Source organism: Sus scrofa, chromosome 1 (assembly GCF_054392235.1).
Source record: "Sus scrofa isolate SSC_HxYL_T2T_F1_AM1 chromosome 1, Sscrofa_HxYL_maternal_Yorkshire_Landrace_v2.0, whole genome shotgun sequence".
Taxonomy (NCBI): domain Eukaryota; kingdom Metazoa; phylum Chordata; class Mammalia; order Artiodactyla; family Suidae; genus Sus; species Sus scrofa.
In genome coordinates, this window is record NC_139383.1 from 30,296,866 (window position 1) to 30,321,225 (window position 24,360).

Sequence of the window (24,360 nt, forward strand, 5' to 3'; positions counted from 1 at the left end):
TACTTATATTATCATATACTTATATATAACATATATAATATATAATATCAACATAATATATAATAATATATATATTATATATATACTTTTATTTATAAATGAAGGCTTTCTATATCTGAGCTCAGTTTTGGTTCCAACATTATTACTGTCTAAGGTTCTACATGTTTTTGCTCTCTTATAGTTACTGAGTTTCTCCTGAGCATCTATTACGTGCCCCAAGGCTAGCCAGGTGCTGGGGATACAAGGCAAACGGACACACAGCCCACGGTCATGATGTGTAAGGCATGTGTAACAGATACACTACAGATGAAAACTTTATTTACTATACTGTATTCTGTGACACACATGTGAATATATGCATGTATAGCAGGCACAAATGTATTTAGATGTTTTATTCAATTTTAGATTCTGGTTTATTAAGGTTCTCCACCAACCTTCATTTTGTTTAAAAAAAAGAAAAACAAACAAAAAGTCCTGGGAGAAGAATCTTAAGGGACCTCATAACTAATCCTAGGAAGATCTTGGTGACCTAAAATTGATTCTAATAATAGAGATCATCAACTTATACCAAGAAGCACATTCAAGAATTTAGTTTTGATACCACTGGAAATACATGAATGAGTATAAAATAGTGTTGGTGCTACCTATAGAGTATCTGACCTTTTGAAAACCAGGATATAGTTAAACACTGGGATATACTGTCAGACAACATGCAATTTTTAAAAGGATAAATTTCGCTTGTATTTAATTTTGATAGGATTCCAGAAAGGTAATGATTGCTAACAACTTTGCTTCAAAGATTGGGGCTCTTGTCTTTAGACAGGTCTTCTTCCCATGGCCTCTGTTAGTTCCTCTGTCTGGTTTTCAACGAGAGCGTTCCAGCTGAAGAAAACTAAAACGAATGTCCTGCTATTAATCTTGACCAAACATCTGGGCCCAAAGAATTCCCAATTCCTTTGACAGTGCTGCATGTTTCATTTTGCAGTTGGATGTTTTTTTTTCCCCTACCAACTCTAAGACACTTAAAAAATTCTGGCTCACTGTCATCCAGCATGAGCTGGTCATTTATTTTACATAAGAAGGTCAGTCCCTAATATGAAACTCAAAGCTATAGTTTAAACGGTACCTCCATCTGCAGTACCTTAATTAGATTTTAAAAGCCACACATACCTCCCACATTGTTCTTGTAGGTGTTGTATAATTCTTTTACTCTTCTGTAACGAAAAGCCAACTTCCTCATCCAGTCAACCCCTCCTCTTACACCTGTTGGCAAACAAAGGTTTGCACTACTTGCAGCTGCATGGAAGCCATCAGTTGCAAAACTGTAGGTACTGCAACACCCAAAATACATTAAAAAGAAATAAAAGAAATAATTACATGTGCAAAACTTCACAGCTCAATTTCTGTAGGAAAGAACATACTGAAAGGCGTGGCTTACCTTAAATCCTGCCCGTTATCATCAGAGGAAACATCATCTATGTGAACTTGATCACACTCCTGTTAAAAACATTGGAAAAGTTGTTCGAATGATGCCTGGCACCACGTTTGAAGCTTCTGCCATCTTTCCATTTGATCAGGCCATGGCCAGCAGATGGCAGCATTTGCCCATTCATCCCACCCTCTCACGCTGGGAAATGGCACCATTTCTACTCCGTAAAATCTAATCCAGAAGAGGGCTGTAAAAAGGGGCCTGAAAATATACGGCATGTGGCTTTCTTCAGTGTAAACTAAAAAATAATTTTAATCTTAAAATTATTGATAAGGAATTCTCTTTTGAATCTTTACAATAACCATTGGCACTTACATTCTGCCATTTCTGTTGTACATACGTAAGTATGGAAGCAAAGCTTACTGGAAGATACTCAAAACTTCTTTGGTCTGAACACCTTGGGTGGTTACTATGTGAGCAGCAACAACTATTTTATTTTATTTTTTAAATGATTTTTATTTTTTCCATTATAGTTAGTTTACAGTGTTCTGTCAGTTGTCTACTGCACAGCAAAGTGACCCGGTCACACATACATATATACGTTCTTTTTCTCACATTATCCAATAACTATTTGTTGAGCAGCAGCAGACAGGCTTGATGATGACAGTATCCTGTAAGATTTCTATTGACTTCCTGCTTTTTACTGGGCCAGCGATATCATGAAAGAACCATGCTGAGGTTATTTTAAAAGTCTTGGAGTTCCCGTTGTGGCGCAGTGGTTAACAAATCTGACTAGGAACCATGAGGTTGCGGGTTCGACCCCTGCCCTTGCTCAGTGGGTTAAGGATCCGGCGTTGCCTTGAGCTGTGGTGTAGCTTGCAGACACGGCTCGGATCCCGCGTTGCTGTGGCTCTGGCGTAGGCCGGTGGCTACAGCTCCGGTTGGACCCCTAGCCTGGGAACATCCATATGCCGTAAGAGCGGCCCAAAGAAATAGCAAAAAGACAAAAAAAAAAAAAAAGTCTTGATCTTCAACACAGCAAAAAGCTAATAACCACTGAGGCCAACATTTTTCATTGTAGTTCAAACTGAAGAGAAGAATATTGAAAGTAAAAGAGAACCAAGAATATTGAAAGTAAAAGAGAACCAATGAAGGTTTACTAACTCCAACGTGCTACAAATTCAGAGGAAAATAAACTTTAGGTGCATTCACCCACATAACTGACCTAAGTTGTAGTGTACTCAGAACAAATGGTAGCTTTTCTGGAAAAGAATTCAATTTTTCTTTATTGTTCTAAGAGTACTTTCTATTTTCAAATAATCCGCAAAGTTTCAATGAAAGAGTGCATGATCTGAAGGTGGAATGGTTAGAGCATTTCAACACCTAGTATTTACCAACCTCAGAATAAGTATACTTTAGCTTTTGAGGTCTCTTTGGTTCCCCTCAAATTATTCCGGTCACACTCCTAAAGTCCGACTACATAGATAGTGCTTATCATTCAAAATCAATTTGGAAAAATTATTAAATTTGAAAATACAATGCCAAACTAAAGGCTTCTCAGTTACTATTTATAATCATCAATAGGACCTGGAAATACCTGGTAGCAAAATATTTCATATCTCATCTCCAGCCTTCCACACTTATTATATCCGATCCTGTTGCAGTCTGAGGATAAATCAGTGGGCTCGGATTGCTTTGAAAATATAAAACTTCGTGAGTAGCTCAATCACTACAATTTTAATTCATAACTTGGAAAGCCAACCAGGTTAAGTTTAAAGGTTCATGCGATGTACATTAATTGGGGGTTTAGTGATTTCCGAATAAATATATTCATAAATAAGGAAGGGCCTCAAAAAGTTAATCTGACTGGAAGCCCTCTGACGGGGGTGTTTGGGTCAGCCAGACGTACCCACCCTTAAGGCACAAGCTGGCAGAAAGTAACCACTCAACAATTCTTTTTGAATAAATGGCAGAAATCTAAACAAAGGTGGTGCATGACAGAACTACCACAATCATTTAAATTTTCTAACACAAAGTTATGGTGATATAAAACAATACCACTGTAGGTAAGGACTGTACGAAGGTATTTATATCCAGTGAAAGACAGGGAAAAGAGTGCAGAGTATGAGGCGAGGCTTCAGGACAGACATTTAGTTACAGTCCTCGTCATTACGACCGAGTATTTATTGAAAGGCGCACAGCCCAAACTTCAACCAAAGAGGCATTATGCGTCCAGAAAATTCTCAGGGAAAAGTACTGCATGTGACCTGAGTAGCTTCTGAATTGGGCTCTAAAAGAGAGGGTGAAGAGATATTTAACCAGTTAGCATGAAAGTTGGAAATAAACGTTCTTCTTCCAGAATACCAAGGCAACACAGTAGTTCTAGATGACAAGGGTTCTTTCTTTTTTGAGCTGGTGACATTCATGGTAAGTATGAAGTCCAACTTAAAGCCACTATTGAAATGACATAATGTGAAGCTGCTGATTCCAATGAGGTTCTGAAATCTTTCACCATGTAAATAATTTCATAACTCTCTTTTATAATAACCTAATGATATTAAGTGAGTGATTCTTGTGAATTACACTGGTAATTAGAAGTAATTTCTATATTTAATATCCTCGTATTCTAATTTTTAGCTAAGTTTCTCTGACATTTCCAGTATTAACTCAAGTGATTCATTGGTACAGTTTGCCCCCATATGTATGTTTTACCCCTGAGGACAGCAGTTCTTTCAAACTTATCGGACCATGAGTTCCATATTTGAAGTTATGTTTGAGGTTTTTCCAAATGGAACTTCTCTTTAAATTTATGCCTAGTTAACTATGCTTGTTGACTCTGGACCCTTGCCTGAGGATTACAGACCAGTGAAAGAAACCTGAACTTCGATCATTTACATTTTTAGAAAACTCTAAATAATTGTTCTTCAATCAGCTTTCACTCAGAGGAACTTTGCAAGCATCATTTTGACCAAAACGAAAATATTAAAAACAATATAAGTGTAATGTTTTGGCTTTAACAAATTTCAGTGTAAAAACTTAAACATTTGAAATAATCCTGATGCTTAAAATCTTTGTTTTATAAGGTGACTGCAAATTTGTCACTGATCTTTATCAGTTTTAATCCACAGAAGTCTTCTCTCACTGTGGTGTGGCCCAAACTCCCTGGTGCTTTCTTCTCTGGAAGTTATTTTAGCTGAAATAACATTGTATTTAAACGGAGAGCACTCACTTCTTAGGGGCAGTGATGTGAGCATTTGCCTTCTCTTGCAGTTGGACAGGATGTAGTGAAGTGTCTATTAAAAGGATTTCAATTTGTAACTTTTAAGGAATTATGTGAGAACAGCTGCCACTACATGTGTTGCAATATCTATTGAAGGATTTGAGTCTCAAATTAGATTTTAGGTTAAGAAAAGGAACCCTGAGAGATTTAAGTACACGAAGGAAAAAAACCCATAATAGGCTTTTGATGAAGTTACCCTCTTGATGAATTCTCTTTTGTCAGGAGAAGCAGACATAGCTTAATACTAGTTATGAAGCTCATGATAATTACTGTTTGTAAAAGGTTTACAGAGCTAAAAAACTAGAAGAAAGTAAAGTTTCAAAATCAGATGCAGAGGAGGTGGGCATGTATGTAACCGTACTTAATGATTTTGAGAGCTACTGGTTTTTTGTGTGTGTTTTTTTTTTTTTTTTTTTTTGTCTTTTTAGGGCCACACCTGCGGTATATGGAGGTCCCCAGGCTAGGGGTCGAATCAGAGATACAGCTGCAGGTCTACACCACAGCCACAGCAATGCCAGATCCGAGCTGCGTCTCTGACCTATGCCACAGCTCTCGGCAACTGGATCCTTAAGCTACTGAGCAAGGCCAGGGATTGAACTTGTGTCCTCACAGATACTAGCTGGATTTGTTTCCGCTGAGCTACGACAGGAACTCCTAGAGCTACTGTTTTTTCATTTTTATTATTTATTTATGTATTTATTCAAATAAATGACCAAACTCACAGCATATGGAAGTTCCTAGGCAGGGGTTGCATCTGAGCTACAGCTGCAGCCACCGCTGCATCCTTTAACCCACTGTGCCCGGACAGGGATCAAACCCGCCTCTGCAACAACCCAAGCTGCTACAGCCAGATTCTTAATCCGCTTCACTGCAGTGGGAATTCTGACAGCTACTGTTTAGATTTTATTAGTTTTAATGTTTGTTTATCTCACTCAGGTTAGTATAAGCCTTTGAGTTTCCTTGGGCACTTCACCTGGATGTGTATGCATGAGTGTGTGTGCATGTATGAGAATTCAGTCAATTTCTACTTAGAGACTAAATCACTTCACTGATTCAGTAACGTATTGTTGGATACTAAGTTTTAGTCAGATGGAATTTTTATCATGTTCTAAAACGCAGCTAAAAAGCTATAATCATAGAAGAGAAAGTCAATACCAGTATTTTCTCAGTTTCTATTCCTACCAGAGATCCTGCTGGGTATTTTAAAGATACATTTTATATAGTATCTAATCCAAAATAAAAATTCTTAAAGTGCCATAGCTGACCACATGTTTCTGATGTGCCAATATTCATGTCGAACTTGCTAAAGGTATATTCAAATTCATCATGTGCTACTTTCACTTTCTCACTTTTGTGTTGTTAGAGGTTGGGTGGTAAATTTATTCCATCTGGCTTCTAATGTGCCACTAAAAAAGCTAAAGGATCATTTATTCCATTTATTTCTAGTAAAAAAATAATAAATGGCATGAAATAAAAACTATAAAACTTGGATAAAACCATATAAAACTACTTTTCTGGGTGTTTTACAGGTTTGAGAGGACTAATAACCTTCGAATTCTTTTTAGAATGAAACTCATCCATCTTACCCAACAGAAAAACTAACCTACACAGTTATCACCATACGTGTATAAAAAATTCAAGTTCCCAAGAGGTTAAGGTGTGTTTCCTGTTATCATGTACATACAAAATCATTCTATACACTAGACAGTAATAAGCAGCAGGATTAATTTAAATCAGGTTTTAGAATAGTGATTATTTCTTATTATCGAAAAGCTGGAAGACTTGCCCAAGAATATTGATCTTTCACAATGTCTATTAAAGAAAGAAAAAAAAAAACCCTTTCAACAGAATTGAAATTTTTTTTTTTTTTTTTTTTTTTTTTTTTTTTTTTTTTTTTTTTTTTGTCTTTTTGCTAATTTCTTTGGGCCGCTCCCGCGGCACATGGAGGCTCCCAGGCCAGGGGTCGAATCGGAGCTGTAGCCACCGGCCTACGCCAGAGCCACAGCAACGTGGGATCCGAGCCGAGTCTGCAACCTACACCACAGCCCACGGCAACGCCAGATCGTTAACCCACTGAGCAAGGGCAGGGACCGAACCCGCAACCCCATGGTTCCTAGTCGGATTCGCCAACCACTGCGCCACGACGGGAACTCCGAAATTTTATTATCTAGTAAAAACAGTGACTCACTGCAGAGAGAACAAGAAAGAAAATGCTATTACACAGATTTCCAGCACATACATCTATGGGATATACGAGCACATGTTTTACTCATGTCTCAAATGTAACTAAGATTGAATTTAAGACCTTATCAATTGAAAAAATGTATTTAAGATGCTGACTGACTTGGCTTATCTTCCTCCCACATGTCTGTACATTTCAGCATGGTATAGGGGCAGAGTATGGGTTCTAGAGTCATACAGACTTCAGAGTTTCAATTCCCAGTTGGACTACCTAACAGGTAACCACAGATGGGATTTTTATGCTGCTGGACCTTACAGCTCCTTCTCTACAAAAATAACGTGATAAACATATTTCTTCCAAAAGGTTATTAATTAGTGGAAAGCCCAATATAAAATATCAAGCACAAGGTGCGGATTCAGTAATAATAATCTCCATCTTCATTCATGTGATCGTAGATAAACCCTTTAATTTCACTGTGAAACCGTGAGATAAAAAATTAATTTGAATGGATCATTTAAAAAGAAGAAAGAGAAATCTCTTTCATAGTTGTGCTTGATAGTTCTTCCCCGTGCCCAAGCTACTCAGTTATTTCAAATTGTATCATCTGAATGCCTAGCACTCAGTAATTATATACTTAATTTCAGTACTTATTCAGCTATCTAGAGGTTTCTTAGGTTCTTTCATTTTTTTGTTACTGCTTTTGCTTTCTCTTCATCTGAGGTTAGATATGGAAAGATAAATTATGAAAAAAAGAGAAAATAAATGCAACAAACCAGTCAGAAGTGCTATATAAATAGTTCTCCCATGGTTTTATTCAGAAGAGGAGGAAATGAGGAATGATAATGTCTAGAATTAGGTTTCAGATTATCTATAAAATGTAATGATCCATGTTAGCACCAGGAACAGTATCTGTGACCACTGTGCAGTAATTAACCTGAATTGCATCCTGCTTAGTAACCTGGAAAAGCTAATACTGTTTCAAAAGGTGGAATGGGTTGTGGTTGAGACACTAAAAGGACTGGGAGCTGAGGACAGGGGTGTATGGCACGGGATAGCAAAGCAGACCTTCTTCTTCTTGGGGACATTCTTTGCTCTAAATATGTGCCGGTACATATGCATCATTCAAAACACAATTTAGCTCTAATTTCTATTTGCATATACAATGTTTCCCCTTGACAAGAACTTTACTGTTCTCTTGAGCTAAATTTCTATCTTTTTGTTTGTTTTTTGAGGTTACCTGCCTCTATAGAAACCATATAAGAGTTTTAAGAGTTGGAGACAACTATTCTTACCTTTGAAAATTCTTACCTCTAAATCATTAAAAAATAAGTGGGTATCAGCAAGATTAAAAATCATCTCTTCCATTCGGAGTCCAAGGGTTACAGCCATGGGAGGATCCTGAAAAGGAAAGACACATATAATGAAGGAACGTTTCAGTAACCAGCATTATTATTAAAAATATTTCAAGTGCAAGTGGATTAGGGGGTACAGGTGGAGAGGCTGTATGGATTTTTAATCTAAGATTCAAAAGATTTCCCAATTATCAGAAAGGAGTCTTTCTAGAGGCTTATCTAAAATGTATGAAACATACTGATACATCTGTGAATTTACAGGAATTTATATGCATGGAAAGATGACTTGGATACATTTTCACGTAAAACTATAGATTCATGAGAGGAGGAGGAGGAAGATAGCAAGCTAGTTCGCAGGACTCAGTTTACATATACTCCATGGGAAGTCCTTTGAGAAAGGTACTTGGAGGGGACACTCTTAAAAAGACCTTCTTTTAAGAATGACAACAAATAAGAAGTAGAAAAGACATAAAAGTAGACCCTGCATGTTTGTAGGACCTGAGCAGGCAATGTTTTCTGGAGGTGGGTCAGGAAGAGCTGGTAGAGCGTGGTGGAACCACAACTTCATTATTAATTGCCCTCTGATCAACAGGCAATATTTATCTGAATATATGTATAGTATGCTCTGAGCTGCACTTGACTAGAGATGAAGAGTAAAGGGTGGAGGATGAAAAGGAGCATTAATTCAGTAAATGGAACATAGGAATATATAAATATAAAACATATACATCTAGAAGTTTAATGAAAGGGGATTAGTAAAAAACTCAAAGTGTCAATTTTTGTTTAGAGACACTAAGAGATTACACAGCAGCAAGGTGCCAAGAATCAAGACCAGAGTTGGTACCTTAACCATAATTCACTACAGTTGAAAGCCTGGCATATAGAGGTGTTAAGACTTGATTTTTAAAAGTGAGGACAGTTTAGGGCTAGGGCTAGGGAAATAATTTATGCACAAACCTTGTGTTTAAAACGACCAAAGCTGAAATGATTTCTAAAGCAGAACTGCTCTAGATGTGACTCTGGAGAAGAGAAGATAGAATATCTGAAAGGGACGAATCCTCAGAATTCGAGGCCAGAATGGACGTTAGCAAGGAGAAGAAAATGGTTTCAAATAAAGCTGACAAGTCTACAAGGATACTATTAGTTTTGGCTGAGAAGTTATTTTGGAAGACCTTAGAGGGTGATTTGGGTTGAGTGGCTGGGCCAGGAGCCAGAGTGTAGAGATTTGAGGAGAGAGAACCAAACGTTGTATTTTCAATGTTTTAATAAGTGGCATTTCAAGAAATGTATTTAAATTTGGGGAAATGAAATGCTAACTTTATCTCCATTTATGATAAGAACATGCAACCTGGGTCAGCCAAGTAGCATTCATTAACACCCCCAAGCTTACTCCACTTAGCAAGTACAAGACCTCCATTTCACACCTAGACTGCAACAATCAAATTTTTTCCTCTGTACTTCCATAGTGCCTGTGGGGTCAGGGGGGACCCTAGAGTGTACACATATTTAGAGTGTTCAGCCTCATATTCTACAGGGAAGAAAACCTTGAGAATAGGAACTGAGTGCTGAGAAAGAAAGAAGTCGCTGAGATCTTGAACAAGGCTAAGACTTGCTGTGGGGAAGATGAAGAGAGGATACCCATAGTATGTTGGGTGTCAACATCATTTTCTAACTGTTTACGTTTCTTTCTTGGGGATTTCTGCGGGTTTCATAGCTAGACCTTCTCTCTTTTCCAAAACAGAGATTCATTGTTCACACATTTGAAGGCATCTCGGTATTGAGTCCCTTGGTCAATATGACTGTGTGGCTAGATTCATCTGTCTTCCAGTGACAGCATCGTTTGGAGCAGCATAACCAAAGACCGAATAAGTTCCATTTTCCCCAACATATATTCATTCCTCCAACAAAGATTCAAAAATAAGAACAAAAATATGAATTGCCCATTTTGTGTCTCAAGGCATTTTGGAACTCAGAGGGATCTCTTGCCGTTTCCTTCAATTATAAAATTCTTTTTTCTTATTTCCTTTTTTTGTCATGCCGAGCCCACAGCATGTGGAAGTTCTAGGGCCAGGGATCAAACCCTCTCCACAGCAGCATCCCAAGCCACAGCAGTGACAACACTGGATCCTTAACCAACTCAGCTACCGGGGAACTCCTCTTATTTCTTTTTGTTGTAATGTTTATGTAGCTGTTGTTGAAAGAAAATCCCTGAAGGTAAATTTTTTTAAAAAATATACATTTGTCTTTTTTTCTGTAAAAGAAATCCTATTTCTAGTCTCTCTCTCGTTACAGAGGGTCGTGTGTGTGTGTGTGTGTGTGTGTGTGTGTGTGTGTGCGTGAACAGGACGAGGACACAGAAAACTAGTAAATATTCTGTCTAGTCATGGGACCATGAACAAAAAGTCTACAGAAATATCATGAAAAATCAAATGTAATTATAGCATGAAAACATATAATTCCATTAGTGACGCTCTATGCTTTTGAGGAATGTTCACTGATGCAAGACAATAAAACCGAGCTTCACGGGACTCCGTTATGTTTCTGATGATTACTGCCCTCAAGACATATATTTCAGATGGGGGTTCAGAAATGCCTTACATAAGAAGTTTTCCTTCTGGGGACTGGATTGGTTAAAACCTTATCCTACAATTTGCCAATTTTTCTTTTGTAAGTTTTAAATAAAATTCTTACATTTCTCATGTTCATGCCTCACATTCTTTGCATTTACAGATCAGATTTATGGGGATGGGCAAAAACATACTGCTCCTCTTTGATTATTACTTTCATTGATGCCATGCTTCCGTAGGCGGTAACTCTCTACGCTACCCAAGCAGCGATAGGAAAAATCCATGAAAAATGCATTTTGTGCATCTGATAGGCATGCAAATAAATATAATTTTAAAAAAAAACCAACAAGACTCCTCTACCAAGTCAGCAGAGTGTATGGGATGATGAAAACTCTATCTGAGCACTTCAGGGGAATGCAATCCCGAAGGCAGGGAGGGGTGTTCCTTTGTTTTTCGAGCTGTGACGATTCCATACCACACACTCTCCTAGAGCCAGAACTTGGTGAGAAGCGTTTTGGCAAAACATCATTTGTTCACTGGGAAAGTTTCAGGTTGGTGTTTGCCGGAGTGTGCACTAGCTGTATTTTACTGAGGTTTCCAGAGAGCAAGGCTCGTTGAAAAGGAGGTGTTTCATCAGCTCTGCCAAAGGCTTGGCACTGAAGGGCTAGGGATAGCCATGCCACAAGCCAAGGAAAACCATGCCTGTAAGAGGTGGTGATTTTGTTTCTAAGGGAATGTTGAGTGAGGGCTTACTTTCAAATATCTGATTTTACTTTTTTTTCCTCCCAGCCTACTAAGTCACTGGGACTGCTAATTCTAGGTAAGCAGATTCCAGTCTACTATTTTTCCAGCTATAGGACCTGCAGATGTTAAGAATCCAAGAGAGATGAGTAGGGACTTGGTGGGGGCAGCCTTAGCAAGGTCGCTGTAATGCTGGGCACCCTCCGCCTTGCCAGAGTGCGGGGCCAGAGCTCCAGAGCCTGCAATCCCATGGTTTTATCAGGCATTTGAGAGTTAAACATACTCCTGGATGGAACCCAAGTTTTATACAGAGATGTTTGCTCGTTTTCATTAGATGTTTGTAGAATTATGGGCACCTTATGAATCAAGAGTTACTGCCTCTTTTTCAGTTTGACCCTAGTGAGTGTTGAGTTTAGGGTCTGAAATGAAGTGATGGTGAAAACTTGGATAGAGGGGAAAAGTGGGATAATAAAGGCACTAACAGGGTTTTGTGGAAGCTCTGATGCACATTATACATGCGTAACAGTTCCAATAGGTTCAAAGTGTCTACAGCAGAGTTTTATATGGGGCAAGCTGGAGTTCTGCCAATTTAAATTTACTCTGTGTACTGCTCTACGAAAATACTGAAACTATTCCCAAGACATCTGTTGGAGAGAGAGAGAAAAAGGAGAGAGAGCAGAGAGAGAGAGAGAAGGGGAAAGAGGGCGAGAGAAAGAGGGAGACAGGGAGAGAGAGAGGGAGAGAGAAGAAGAGAGAGGGAGAGACAGAGGGGATGAAGAAAGTGACTAACTCTCCCGGCCCTTAAATGTGTGATTCTAAGCCGGATGTGACCAGTGTATAACCAACTCAGGATCAAGGGCAGCACTTCTCTGTATCAAAATACTAACGCCTATTAGCCATGTTAGCACAGAGCATAAATTGGAGCCAGACTGTCTGCCTATGGGCCTCTGCCCTGCACTGGGCCATCAGCTGGAATTCCTCCTCCTCTAGGGACACACTGTAAAAATATCTCAGGAGAGGCAGCAACTATGTATTTTTAAAGAAATGGGGGACTTTTTTTTTTAAGACCTCAAGCTCTTGGAACAGTTACTCCCTTGGGACCTGCAGCTTATTTGTAGACGGGGTGCAGGCAGAGGTGGCAGATGTGCAAGTCCATTAGAAGGAAGACGAACTAGCTCCATGAACCAAGGTGGAGATGGCTAGTGGGTCTGTTAGGATCCATAAACTCTGGAGAGAAGTGCCATGACATTCCATCACCAATCAGAAGGGAAGGTTTACAGTTGCGTTGTTTGTGTATAGTGGGCAGGCAGTGGGCTTAAGCGCTCTCAGAAGGAACTGAGGGATGGTTTCCGGAACATCCATGTATTTAGCACAAATTTACCGAGTGTCTACTACATGTCAGACATGCTCAAATTCTGGGCAGAGAGCAGAGAATTAAATAAATAAGCAATGTCCCTGCCCTGATGGGGTTTATATTATTACTGGACGAGCCATCTGAGAAACACATGGATGAAAAACCAAGTAAATATGCAGTTCTCCAGGTGATGAAAAAAAAATGAGTCCGCAGACGGAAGGCGCTGGGGATGGGTGATGAGGACTCATTTGAAGAAAGTGCAGGGAAGGCCTTTTGCAGGAGCTGGTAAGTTGAAGATGAGAGACCAGAGAAAAGGGAGGGGCCTGGCCATGCACAGACGTGAGCATGTGCAGAGGGGGAGCATGTGCTGGTGTGTTCTGGATGGTGTGAGGTAGAGCCACCCAGATCGGGGACATGACATGGAGCAGGGACTTAAGAAAGCGTGAGTGTTCAACTGGGTCAAACGCAGATGAAGGTCAGATAAACCAAGAATTTGGCACGAAGGTCAGCTCGCAGACAGTTACCGGACCAGCGAGCTAGGAAAAGAGGGCAGCAAGTGGAAAATGGTTCAAGGGGCTTCTCTGGTGATGGAACATGTAAAATAGTGATGGGGACAAGCCAGAAAAGTGGGACGCTGGGGACTCAGGGGTGAAGGAGGTCTTTTCAGGAGGAGATTCACTGGGTAAGTGAGAGGGCCTGGACCCAGGGCATGATTGGGGGTGCAGCAAGCAGTCAGAGAATTTGGTTATGGTGCAATGATAAAGTAATTCCTTCAGTTTGCTTTTATTCTTTTCTGAAAGTGATGGAAGAAGAGTTTTGTGTGGAATGGAGAGGGGGCTTTGAAGGGGTGAGGGGAGAGAAGACTTGAAATAATTGGCTGGAAGAGTTAACCCAGGGGCGCTGGGACCCAGCTGAGATTTGCGGCCATATTCAGCTGCTGAGGTACAGGTAGAACGTTGGACAGGTGTTTTTTGTTTGTTTGTTTGTTTTCCCCAAAGTGAGTCTGACAGAAAAAGAAGGATAAAGATGATAAGGCTTTATGCCAAAGTGGGGAGTAGTGACATCCAGGGCTGAGATGATGATGTTTAAGGCAGAGGCTCTCAAACGTGACCACACATGAGAAACACCTGGAAAGCTTTTAAAAATCCTGCTTCCCAGGCCACACTCCATGCCAATTAAATCCAGTTCTCTGAGGTAGGGCTCATGCATCAGTGATTTCAAAGCTCTCCAGTGATTCCAATGCACACAGGGCAGAGAACTGGCAGATTCAGAACTTGTGACTCAAAGTGTGACGCAGGGACCAGCAGCACTGGCATCAACTGAGAGCTTGTTAGAAAGGTAGCATCGCAGACTCCACCCCAGAGATCGACAGAAGCAGAATCTATTGTTTGACAAAATTGCCAGGTGAGGTATATGCATGTTAATATTTTAAAAACACTGGTCTAAGCACACTCCTAAAGGTTGGGGACAGTTGGGGAAGACCAGAAATGGCATGACTTTCTTGTTTCCCAGGAGTTAAGCCTCTGAGATACTTCCAAGAGACTCTAAGATTTGCATCAATCTGATTACTGAGTAGAACGGTGACTAGTATAATTTCTTAGGAATTGGGCTCTCCTAGAAATAGCTTATAGTTATGAGGAAGGGCCCACTGCCTCACCTTCACCTCCCTAGAGATCACCTGTGGACTTAACTTCAGGGGCCAACTGATCCAAGGTGCCTCTTTTCTTAGTCATGTAGCCACCAACCTTCTAGGAAGCTGGTAAAGGTGAAAAACTAGCACATTTTTGCTCTAGATTAAAAGGGTTTTGTTCAAAATCCAAGTGTTTGATGCAAGCATCATAACTGCAATGAAACAGTAGTCAATGTTAAGTAATCAGAAGCCACGAAAGGGACACCTCACAGCGTCCCTACCACTACCAGCCTCTACTGTTTCAATGAGAAGAGAATCCAGGAGTTCCCATTATGGCGCAGTGGTTAGCAAATCCGACTAGGAACCATGAGGTTGCAGGTTCGATCCCTGGCCTTACTAAGTGGGTTAAGGATCCAGCGTTGCCGTGAGCTGTGGTGCAGGTTGCAGACGTGGCTTGGATCCCACGTTGCTGTGGCTCTGGTGTAGGCTGGTGGCTACAGTTCCGATTGGACCCCTAGCCTGGGAACCTCCATATGTCGCGGGAGCGGCCCAAGAAATGGCAAAAAAAAAAGAAGAGAATCCAATGAATAAAGCTCACCCACACTTATTAAACTAATAATGGATTAAATACACTTCAAGGGGGAATTACAGCAGTAGTAATATGCGACAACTATAGTTGCTATGCTGTACTATTGCTATCGTTGAGACTTTGGATTAATGGAACTTTCTTCTAGCTCATCATATGTCATAACTATCTTTAAATATAAAAATAGTACTATGTTTATACTATACAATATATAATAGCAGCATAGCAACAGATGGAAAGGTGAATGTCAGGAGTATGGTGCGAATGACCATGGGAGGGTGAGCTAGAAAGCACCTGAGTGACAGAGAAGTGGTAGGACAGAGATGGCAAATGAACACACACCCAACTGAGCCCTCAGGACCCAGAGAAGGGCGAGCAGTATGTCAGAGGAAGGCTCCGGAAAAGAGAGGTGAGGCATGAATTGAGAAAAATAAGAGGTGATGATATTAAGGGAAGTTAATCATCTGATCTGCCCCCTCCAACTCCTAAAATGTGAGACGGAACCTTCATAATCTGAGGACAAAGACTGAGACTGAAACTTCACGGGAGGCCATTATTCAAGGTGCCTCCAGAAGTCTGTGTTTCTAAGAAACTAATTACCATGTATCTTTCTCATATATTCAAGTTTCATTGTCTCTCAATCTTCCTATGAGAGTCTCCAGAAACACCAGTCTTGTTCAACATTACTTTTATACACATTTGTACAGCTGACCCTTGAACAACATAGGTCTGAACAACGTGGGTCCATTTACACGTAGAATTTTTTTCAATAACTGTACTGGAGCATTTTTTTGGAGATTTGCAGCAATTTGAAAAAACTTGCAGACCAACCACAAGCCTAGAAGTACTGAAAAAAATTTGTTTAATTTTAGGTTAGTCATAAATGCATAAAATATATGTAAAAACTAGTCTGTTGTTTAATACCATAAAATATACACAAACCTATTATAAAAAGTTAAAAGTTACTGAAACTTATGCCCACATTTATAGACTGTTCATGGCACCATTCACAGTCAAGAGAAATATAAGCAAGCATAATGATGCATATTAAATCATAATTTCAAGGGAATTCCCATTTGGCTCAGCAGCAAGGAGCCCAACTAGTAACCATGAGGATGCAGGTTCGATCCCTGGCCTCACTCAGTGGGTTAAGGATCTGGCATTGCCGTGGGCTGTGGTGCAGGTCACAGACGCAGTTTGGATCCCATGTTTCTGCGGCTGTGGTGTAGGCCGACAGCTGCAGCTCCGATTTGACCCCTAGCCAGGGAACTTCCGTATGCTGCAGGTGCGGCCCTAAAGAAAAGCAAAAAAGAAATTATAATTTCAAAAAATTACTACAGTCCATACTGCACTCCTGTAATAATTTCATATTCACCTCCTGTTACTATTTAGGTGAGCTTGAGTGTTGCCAGTATCTGCTTACAATGCTGAGTGATGTTTATTGTCTCATTGTGAGCCGTTCATCTCATGTGAAAATTGCATATTGCAATAAAAAGTGATTTCTTGACGTTCTGGGGTATTCTGAATTGTGTTTACTGCAATATCATAAACCTTAAATAACACCAGGGGACCCATGTGAAGTGCTCCTCTTGATGCTGGAAGTGCTCCCGAGAAGCAGAGAAGTCATGATATGACAAAGAAAAAGCTGAATTGCTTGATATGCACCACAGATTGAAGTCTGCGGCTATGGTTGCCCACCATCTCAATATAAATAAATCCAACATTAGAACCACTGTAAGAAAGAAAAGAAAATCCATGAAACCATTACTGCAGCTATACTAGCAGGCTTGAAAACCTTGGGCCTTTTTGAGAAATACCTTTTTATCTCATCTGAAAAATCCAGCTTTGATGTGGGTGCAGGATTGCTACAAGAAAGGCATACCTATAGACTCTATGATTTGAGAAAAAGTGAGGTCGTGCTATGACAAATTAAAGCAAAAAGAAGGTGAAGGAGCTAAATCTGGAGAATTTAATGCCAGCAAAGGCCGGCTAGATAATTTTAGGAAGAGGGGTGGCTTTTAAAATGTCAAGATGGAGTTCCTGCTGTGGCACAACGGGATTGGCAGCATCCTGCAGTGCCAGGACACAGGTTTGATCCCTGGCCCGGCACAGTGAGTTAAAGGATCCAGCATTGCCACAGCTGTGGAGTAGGTTGCAAATGCACCTCAGGTCTGATCCCTGACTAAAAAACAAAATTCAAGGTAATGAGAGGCAGCAGACGAGTTCACTGATGCCATTAAGAAATTCATTGAGGAGAAAAGGTATCTACCTGGACAGGTTTTTACTGTAATGACGGTGCACTATTCTTGAAAAAAAATGCCACAAAGAACATTTGTTAGGAAGGAAGAAAAGCAAGCACCAGTATGTAAGGCAGGAAGGAATAGGCTCACTCTACTGTTTTGCCCAAACGCAGTCAGGTTTAAGATCAGGACTGCCCTTAGCTATAAGGCTGCTAACCCCCTCCTTTGAAGGGAAAGGATAAATATCTGTCTTTCGATAGTATGATAAGAAGGCCTGGACAATGAGGAACTTCTTCCCAACTGGTTCTATTGATGCTTTGTCCCTGAAGTCAGGAGGTACCTTGTTAGGGAGGGATTGCCTTTTAAAGGTCTATGATATTGGTCAATGCCTCTGGCCACCCAGAACCCCATAAGTTCAACACTGAAGGTGCTAACATGGTCTACTTGCCCTTAAACACAACATCTTTAATTCAACCTTTAGATCAAGGAATCCTAAGGACCTTTAAGGCCCATCATACATGGTACTCTATGGAAAGGACTGTCAATGCTGTGGGAAAAAACCCCGACAGAGAGAACATCATGAAAATCTGAAAGATTGCGCCATTAAAAATGCCATCGTTGATTGACCCTGTCAATTTCTGCTGTACAGCAAAGTGACCCATACTCTTTCTCACATCATCCTCCATCATGATAGAAAAAATAATAATCTTTTAAAAAAGAAAATGTTATCATTGGTATAGAAAAAAAGCCCTGAAAGCCATCATGCCAGAAACAACAAATTCCTGCTAAAGAACACGTGTCTATATATTGTAGCTGACTTCACAGGATTTAGGATAGAGGCAATGAAAAAATCCTGGAAAAAAGAAGATGTGGTACATATAAACAATGGAATATTACTCAGCCATTAAAAAGAATGCTGTTTGCAGCAACATGGATGGACCTAGAAACTATTATATTAAGTGAAGTGAGTCAGACAGTGAAAGACAAACATCATATGGTATCACCTATATGTGGAATCTAAAAACAAAAAGGATATAAATGATCTTATTTGCAGAACAGAAAGAGACTTTGAAAAACTTATGGTTATCAAAGGGGATGGGGTGGAGATGGAAGGGATAGATGGGGGTTTGGGATTGGCATGTGTACACTGAGATATATAGTACAATTGGCCAAAGGGGACCTGCTATAGCTCAGAGAACTCCACCCAGTATTCTGTGATAATCTATGAGGGAAAAGAATCGGAGGGAATGGATATGTGTGTGTGTATACTCACTCACACACACACACACACACACACACACACACACACACGACTGGGTCACTTTGTCATACAGCAGAAATTATCATAGCCTTGTAAATTAACCATACTTCAATAAAACTTAAATATCAATTCATTAATTAAAAACAAAAAACCAAAAAAGATAAAATCATGGAATAGATTGTGGCTATGGCAAAAAAAAAAATGTTAGGGGTAAAGGGTTTCAAGATACAGATCATGGAGAAATTCAAGAGACACCACACCAGAGGAGTTAACAGGACAAGATGATAGAGATGAGTGCTTCCAAACCAGTGCTGGACGAGGAGGAAAAAAGCATTGATTAAGTGGTGCCAGAAAACCAACTGCCCTCTGACAAACTGGCAGAAGTGTTCCAATTATTATCCTTTTGACATGGAGCCTTCTATGATATGGGCCCTGACACTAAAGCAAATGGTGGGAGAAAGATTTGGTATCATATAGATAGACACCTTTTTAAAGAAATGAAAAAGCACAAGGCAGACAAATTACCATGTATTTCTGTAGTTACACAGAGTGTGCCTGCCCCCCTCCCTGCCTCCGCTTCCACCTGCTCCACGTCTTCTGCCTCTGCCACCTCTGAGAGAGCAAGACCAGCCTTCCTTTCCCTCCTCCTCCTCCTCCTCCTCGGCCTCCTCAGCTTGAAAACCTTTAGGATGATCCGCTTCCACTTAGGAAGGGTGATCATCATGACGTATGGTGACTAAACTGATCCACGGTGCATGTGTGGCTCTTTGTGTGAAGCTCTAATAACTGCATAGCAGGAACTTTATGACTCATTTTTGTCTCATCATCATTGCCTAGGGATTCATCACATAGAACAGCACATGCAAGACCTGTACTGCAGTGGACAGCCTTACCGAGGCAGGAGGTGAACAAGATATGTGGTATAGAATTAGTAAAGCGTTAGTTTTCTTACTGTTTTATAACTTCACTTTGAAAGAATTATATTACTGTACAGTATGTCCCTCTCTCTAGTAATTGGAGAAACCGTATCAGGGGATTCCGGTCATGGCTCAGTGGTTAACCAGCCTGACTAGTATCCATGAGGACGCGGGTTCGATCCCTGGCCTCGCTCAGTGGGTTCAGGATCCCGCATTGCCAGTGAGCTGTGGTGTAGGTCGCAGGTGCGGCTCAGATCCTGTGTTGCTGTGGCTGTGGTGTAGGTGAGCAGCTACAGCTCTGATTGGACCCGTAGCCTGGGACCCTCCATATGCTGTGAGTGTGGCCCTAGAAAGACAAAAGACAAAAAAAATAAACTGTGTATCAGCCTATCATCACAGGTAAGTTTTTTTTTTTAATGTAACGATGTTTCCATTACTGCATTATGAATATGATGTAATACTGTATGCCACAAAATGTTTATAATCTTTCGTTAGTGTATAGGCTAGGCTACTGTGAAGTAATCGTATTAATTATGTTTAGGCTACCATGAAGTAATCATATTGCTGCTTTGTTATCAATACATAAATCAATATGCTTGTAAATAAATATGAATTTTTTCACATTATCTTTTCATTTTTTATGTCTGGTGTTAGTGATCTGTGTAACATCGCCAGTGTTTTGTATCATATAAGACAATATTGTTGTAGGCACTGACAGACAATCTTATAACCCGACAACAAACTTAGCAATATGGATAAAAACAACACTGTAAATGTACTGTCTTTTGTTTATAATGTTCATAATAAGATTTTCTTTTCTCTAGCTTACTTTACTGTAAGAATATAGTATATAATATATCAACATACAAAACACGTGTTAATCAACCGTTTATGTTATTGGGAGGGCTTCCAGTTAACTGTAGGCTATTGGTAATTACGTTTCTAAGGTGTCAAAAGTTATAACCAGATTTTCAACTACATGGGGGGTGGGCATCTCTAAGCCTCGCATTGTTTGCAGGTCAACTGTACTATATTTACACACATACTATTACATACACATACATGCACACAAACACACACATTATGAACAATCATGAAACACACTGAAATTTTTGAGACTTGCAAATACTGAATTCATTCATTTTACATGTACCATGACCACTCTCTTAGATACCGGCTTCTTCTCTACAACACTGAGCAGAATCGCTCACATTATGAGATAAAACAACAGATACATTTCTTTAAACAACATCCAGTTTTCCCCCAATTCAGTTCCTCAACATTTCATATTTCTCTGAAATCAAATAAAATAAGTTATACTTAGTGAATGTTTATTCTCTGGTAGGTAATGTGCTGAACTTTAATGCACTGACTCATTTAACCCTTCTAATCAACTTATTAATTTATTATTCCCCTCATTTTACAGAAAAGGTAATTGAGGTTCATAAAGACCACATAAACTACCCAAGGTCACATGCAGAGTAGGAGGTTAGGCTAGAGTTTAAGCTCAAATCCCTTCTCCCTCCAAACTCAGAAGGCTCCAACCATTACGTCCCGAGTGGGTGGTAACCTGCAGGCCGCCAAAAGAGTGGGCTCCAATCCAAGATCCCAACACTTGATTAATTATAACCCCTTTCTATTAAATCATGCTGCTTTTCCTTAGCTGACATGCATGTAATTCAGTACCTATCTTCACGAGAATCTTACAATTTAAAATCTAGCTAGTGCTATTTCAAAAGTTTTTCCATGTAACTGTGTGTAGATTTTTACTATGAAAGTAACCAACAGTTTTATCCTGATGAACATATTATTTCTTCAGTGCTGCTCTTACATAAGATGTTCTCTAAAATAAGCAGGTAGTATTGGAGTTCCCGTCGTGGCTCAGTGGTTAATGAATCCGACTAGGAACCATGAGGTTGTGGGTTTGATCCCTGGCCTTCTCGGTGGGTTAAGGATCCAGCATTGCCGTGAGCTATGGTGTAGGTCACAGATGTGGCTCGGATCCCAAGTTGCTGTGGCTCTAGCACAGGCCGGCAGCTCCAGCTCCAGTTAGACCCCTAGCCTGGGAACCTCCATATGCCGCAGGTGTGACCCTAGAAAAAGCAAAAAGACAAAAAAAAACATAAATAAATAAATAAAATAAAATAAATACATAAAAGAAGCAAGTAGTTTTAGGAGCTTGAATTTCAATTTCACAATACAAGATAACTATTCACTTTTCCTTCAGTCTTTTCCCTGAGTTGGGCTACTTCCTTTGCATCCTTCCAGTGGAATAACTTTAGAGAGTCATGGCCTCATAGCACATGACACATTAATGCTCCAAAATAAATCAAATCCCTAAAGCACAATTTATTTAGCTTCCTTTCCCTCTCCCTCCAACAAAGAGGAATTACTGAAACTTATCAGCTAAAAATAATATATACAATTAATCAGGGAATAGGAATAATCTTCGTAAACTCTAACAGATGATGCATGATTCCTGGACAGGGGCCTGCCAAATTTACAAACTCCTACTTCAGAGTTCTGCGGTGCTGAAAATCATACATGCCAACTGGTGCCCAGCTGCAAAGCCCATCATCAGCTACAAAGAAAGCAGAACGCTCACATCGACCTCCCTCATCTGCCATCATGGTAAATACCCAGGAACAGCGTTGCTTGAAAAGCGCATGATGTGCTGACAACTGAACAGAGTCCAAAAGTGAGCACATATTAAGAAGATCCTTGGAAAATCCCCAGTATTATTTATTTTAAACAGAAGCGGGATTTTTCTAAAGTTTTTTAAAATTCAAATGCACAAGTGAGTACAGAACACTTTATGAGTAAAATGTCATTCTTAGAATATCATGTTCCACGAATTGTATTTTTATAAGGTGGTGGGAAAAAAAACATGAGACCAAAAAAGAGGGACAGGATTAAGAGCAGGTGGAAGAGATGTGGGTGGTGGTTGGCCACACCACTTTCGAGCTGTGTGACATTGTGCCAGTCCCATAGCGTGGGGTGAAAGCGAAGGGGATAATGCGTTTAACAGGACACTTAGCAAAGTGCCAGGCATACAGTAAGAGCTCACAAGCGGTACTTATGCAGTCATTTATTTACAGGGGTTGGGGGTGGAGAAGAAAGAGGAAGAAAGGCAGCTAGGTAGTAAGGTATGGTCACATCAGGACATGACGTTACACCCCCGGCACTTATATTTGCGATCCCAGCTCACTATATTTCAGGCCACTGCAGTACCACTCTGTACAAACACTGACCTTCTGTGCATCTAGAAATTTCTGCCTTTGTCATGTCCCCTTTTGGGAGAAATAGCGTATTAAATTTCTCCAGCATGGGACACAGATGATAGTTTTCAGAGCTGAGTGCCACTTCTATAAATTTACATTACCTCATTTAATCCCTCCAGTAACCCCAGGAAGGAAATGGATTATAATTGTGTTCGGGTGCGGATACAGGCTCGGGTTATGGCTAACTGAAGGCTCATCCAGGCACAGGACCTCCTCCTAACTTCTAGCTGGTGCTCCTTCAGCTGGATTATGGCCTCACAGAAGGTGTTCTGAGCAACCTCCAGGACTCAGGAAACTCTTTTTGGGGTGACTGAGAACAATGGGGGAAGGGGTCGGCTACATGAGGGAAATGGCTATCTCCAGTGCCCCTACTCCTACACTTCACCTAGAGCAGGTCTGCCCTTATCCGTTTCATGTAAAGATGCTCAGGATGATACACCATGTGCATAAAAGATTTGCTGCCTAAAAGAAAATACCTGCAAGTCACTATGTTATATAAAACGTTTATATTCTAAAAATGCACCATGTGGAAACGAGATGGATCTGAGGAATTCAAAGGACTGAAGATATTAATTTTAAGATTAGACAGCTTTTACATGACTCAGAGGTCTTTTTTCCTCCCCCCGCCCCTCTACCGACCCCCGCAGCAATAATGGCCCTGGTCACTTTTGATATTAGCAGTGCAAAGACCTTCTGAATTGTCAACTGATCACCAGAATGACCTCCTTTCAGTCAGTGCTCAAGGTCATTACTTAAGACACTCGAGATCGGAAAGATTAAACATGGTTACAAAGGATTTTTAACTGTAAAACATTTCAGAACCTTTAAGATGATAACATGCCCTGGATGACCATAAAATACAAGTATCCCTCAAATTTATTTGGCCATGGGTCCTCCCCCACCCCACAAAGACTACCAATGAACATATTTCAGAACTCATTTTCCCAAGAAAAAACGTTGGGGAAATACTCTATTCTAGCGGTTCCCAGAGCATGGTCCATCAGCTTTATTGGAAATTTATTCAAAAGGCAAAATCTCAGGCCCCACCCCAGTCCCACAACATCAGAAACTCGGCAGCTGGGCAGCAGCCCTCTGTGTTCAACAAAACCTGCAGGTTACTGTGAACTACATTCTAAAGTTCGAGAAGCCCTGTTCTAGTCTAAACCATTCCCACATCTTAAGGACTACACAGCAGTCTCCGAAATGGAGTCCTGGTGTCTGCCCTTGGTCCTCCAAACTCCATTCTCCACACAGCAGCCAATTTTAAACTACTATGTCCCAATGTAGTCTAAATCTTCACAACAGCTTCCACTGGATCTAGACTACATCCCAAATGCCCAGCCATAGACCCCTCCCTGATGCAGCCCCCTGCCTGCTTTTCTGTTTCTACCTTGTGTCACTCTCTCGCTTGTTTACAACCTTCCAGCCACACTACTCCTCTATATTCTGGGAATACTGGAAGGTTGTTCCTGCCTCAGAGCCCTCTGTGTCCTCTGCCTGGAAGGTTCCCTCTGCTCCCCTCTCTCCCTAATCTGCACAG

The 24,360-nt window shown here is 40.4% G+C and overlaps 1 protein-coding gene across 49 annotated transcripts in view; it reads right to left on the reverse strand.

Moving 5' to 3' along the window:
• EYA4 (EYA transcriptional coactivator and phosphatase 4) overlaps positions 1-24,360 on the reverse strand; it is a 314,555-nt gene that overhangs the window by 15,631 nt on the left and 274,564 nt on the right. For all 49 annotated transcript variants that reach the window (XR_014803299.1, XM_084955944.1, XM_084955832.1 and 46 more), the window contains 3 exons: positions 8,200-8,289; positions 1,439-1,497; positions 1,171-1,331 (listed from right to left, as the gene is read on the reverse strand). Coding sequence is in view for 48 of the 49 variants with exons in the window: in XM_084955944.1 (XP_084812070.1) it covers positions 1,171-1,331; positions 1,439-1,497; positions 8,200-8,289 (310 nt within the window). In the remaining variant the exon portion in view is untranslated. The remainder of the gene's footprint in view (positions 1-1,170; positions 1,332-1,438; positions 1,498-8,199; positions 8,290-24,360) is intronic.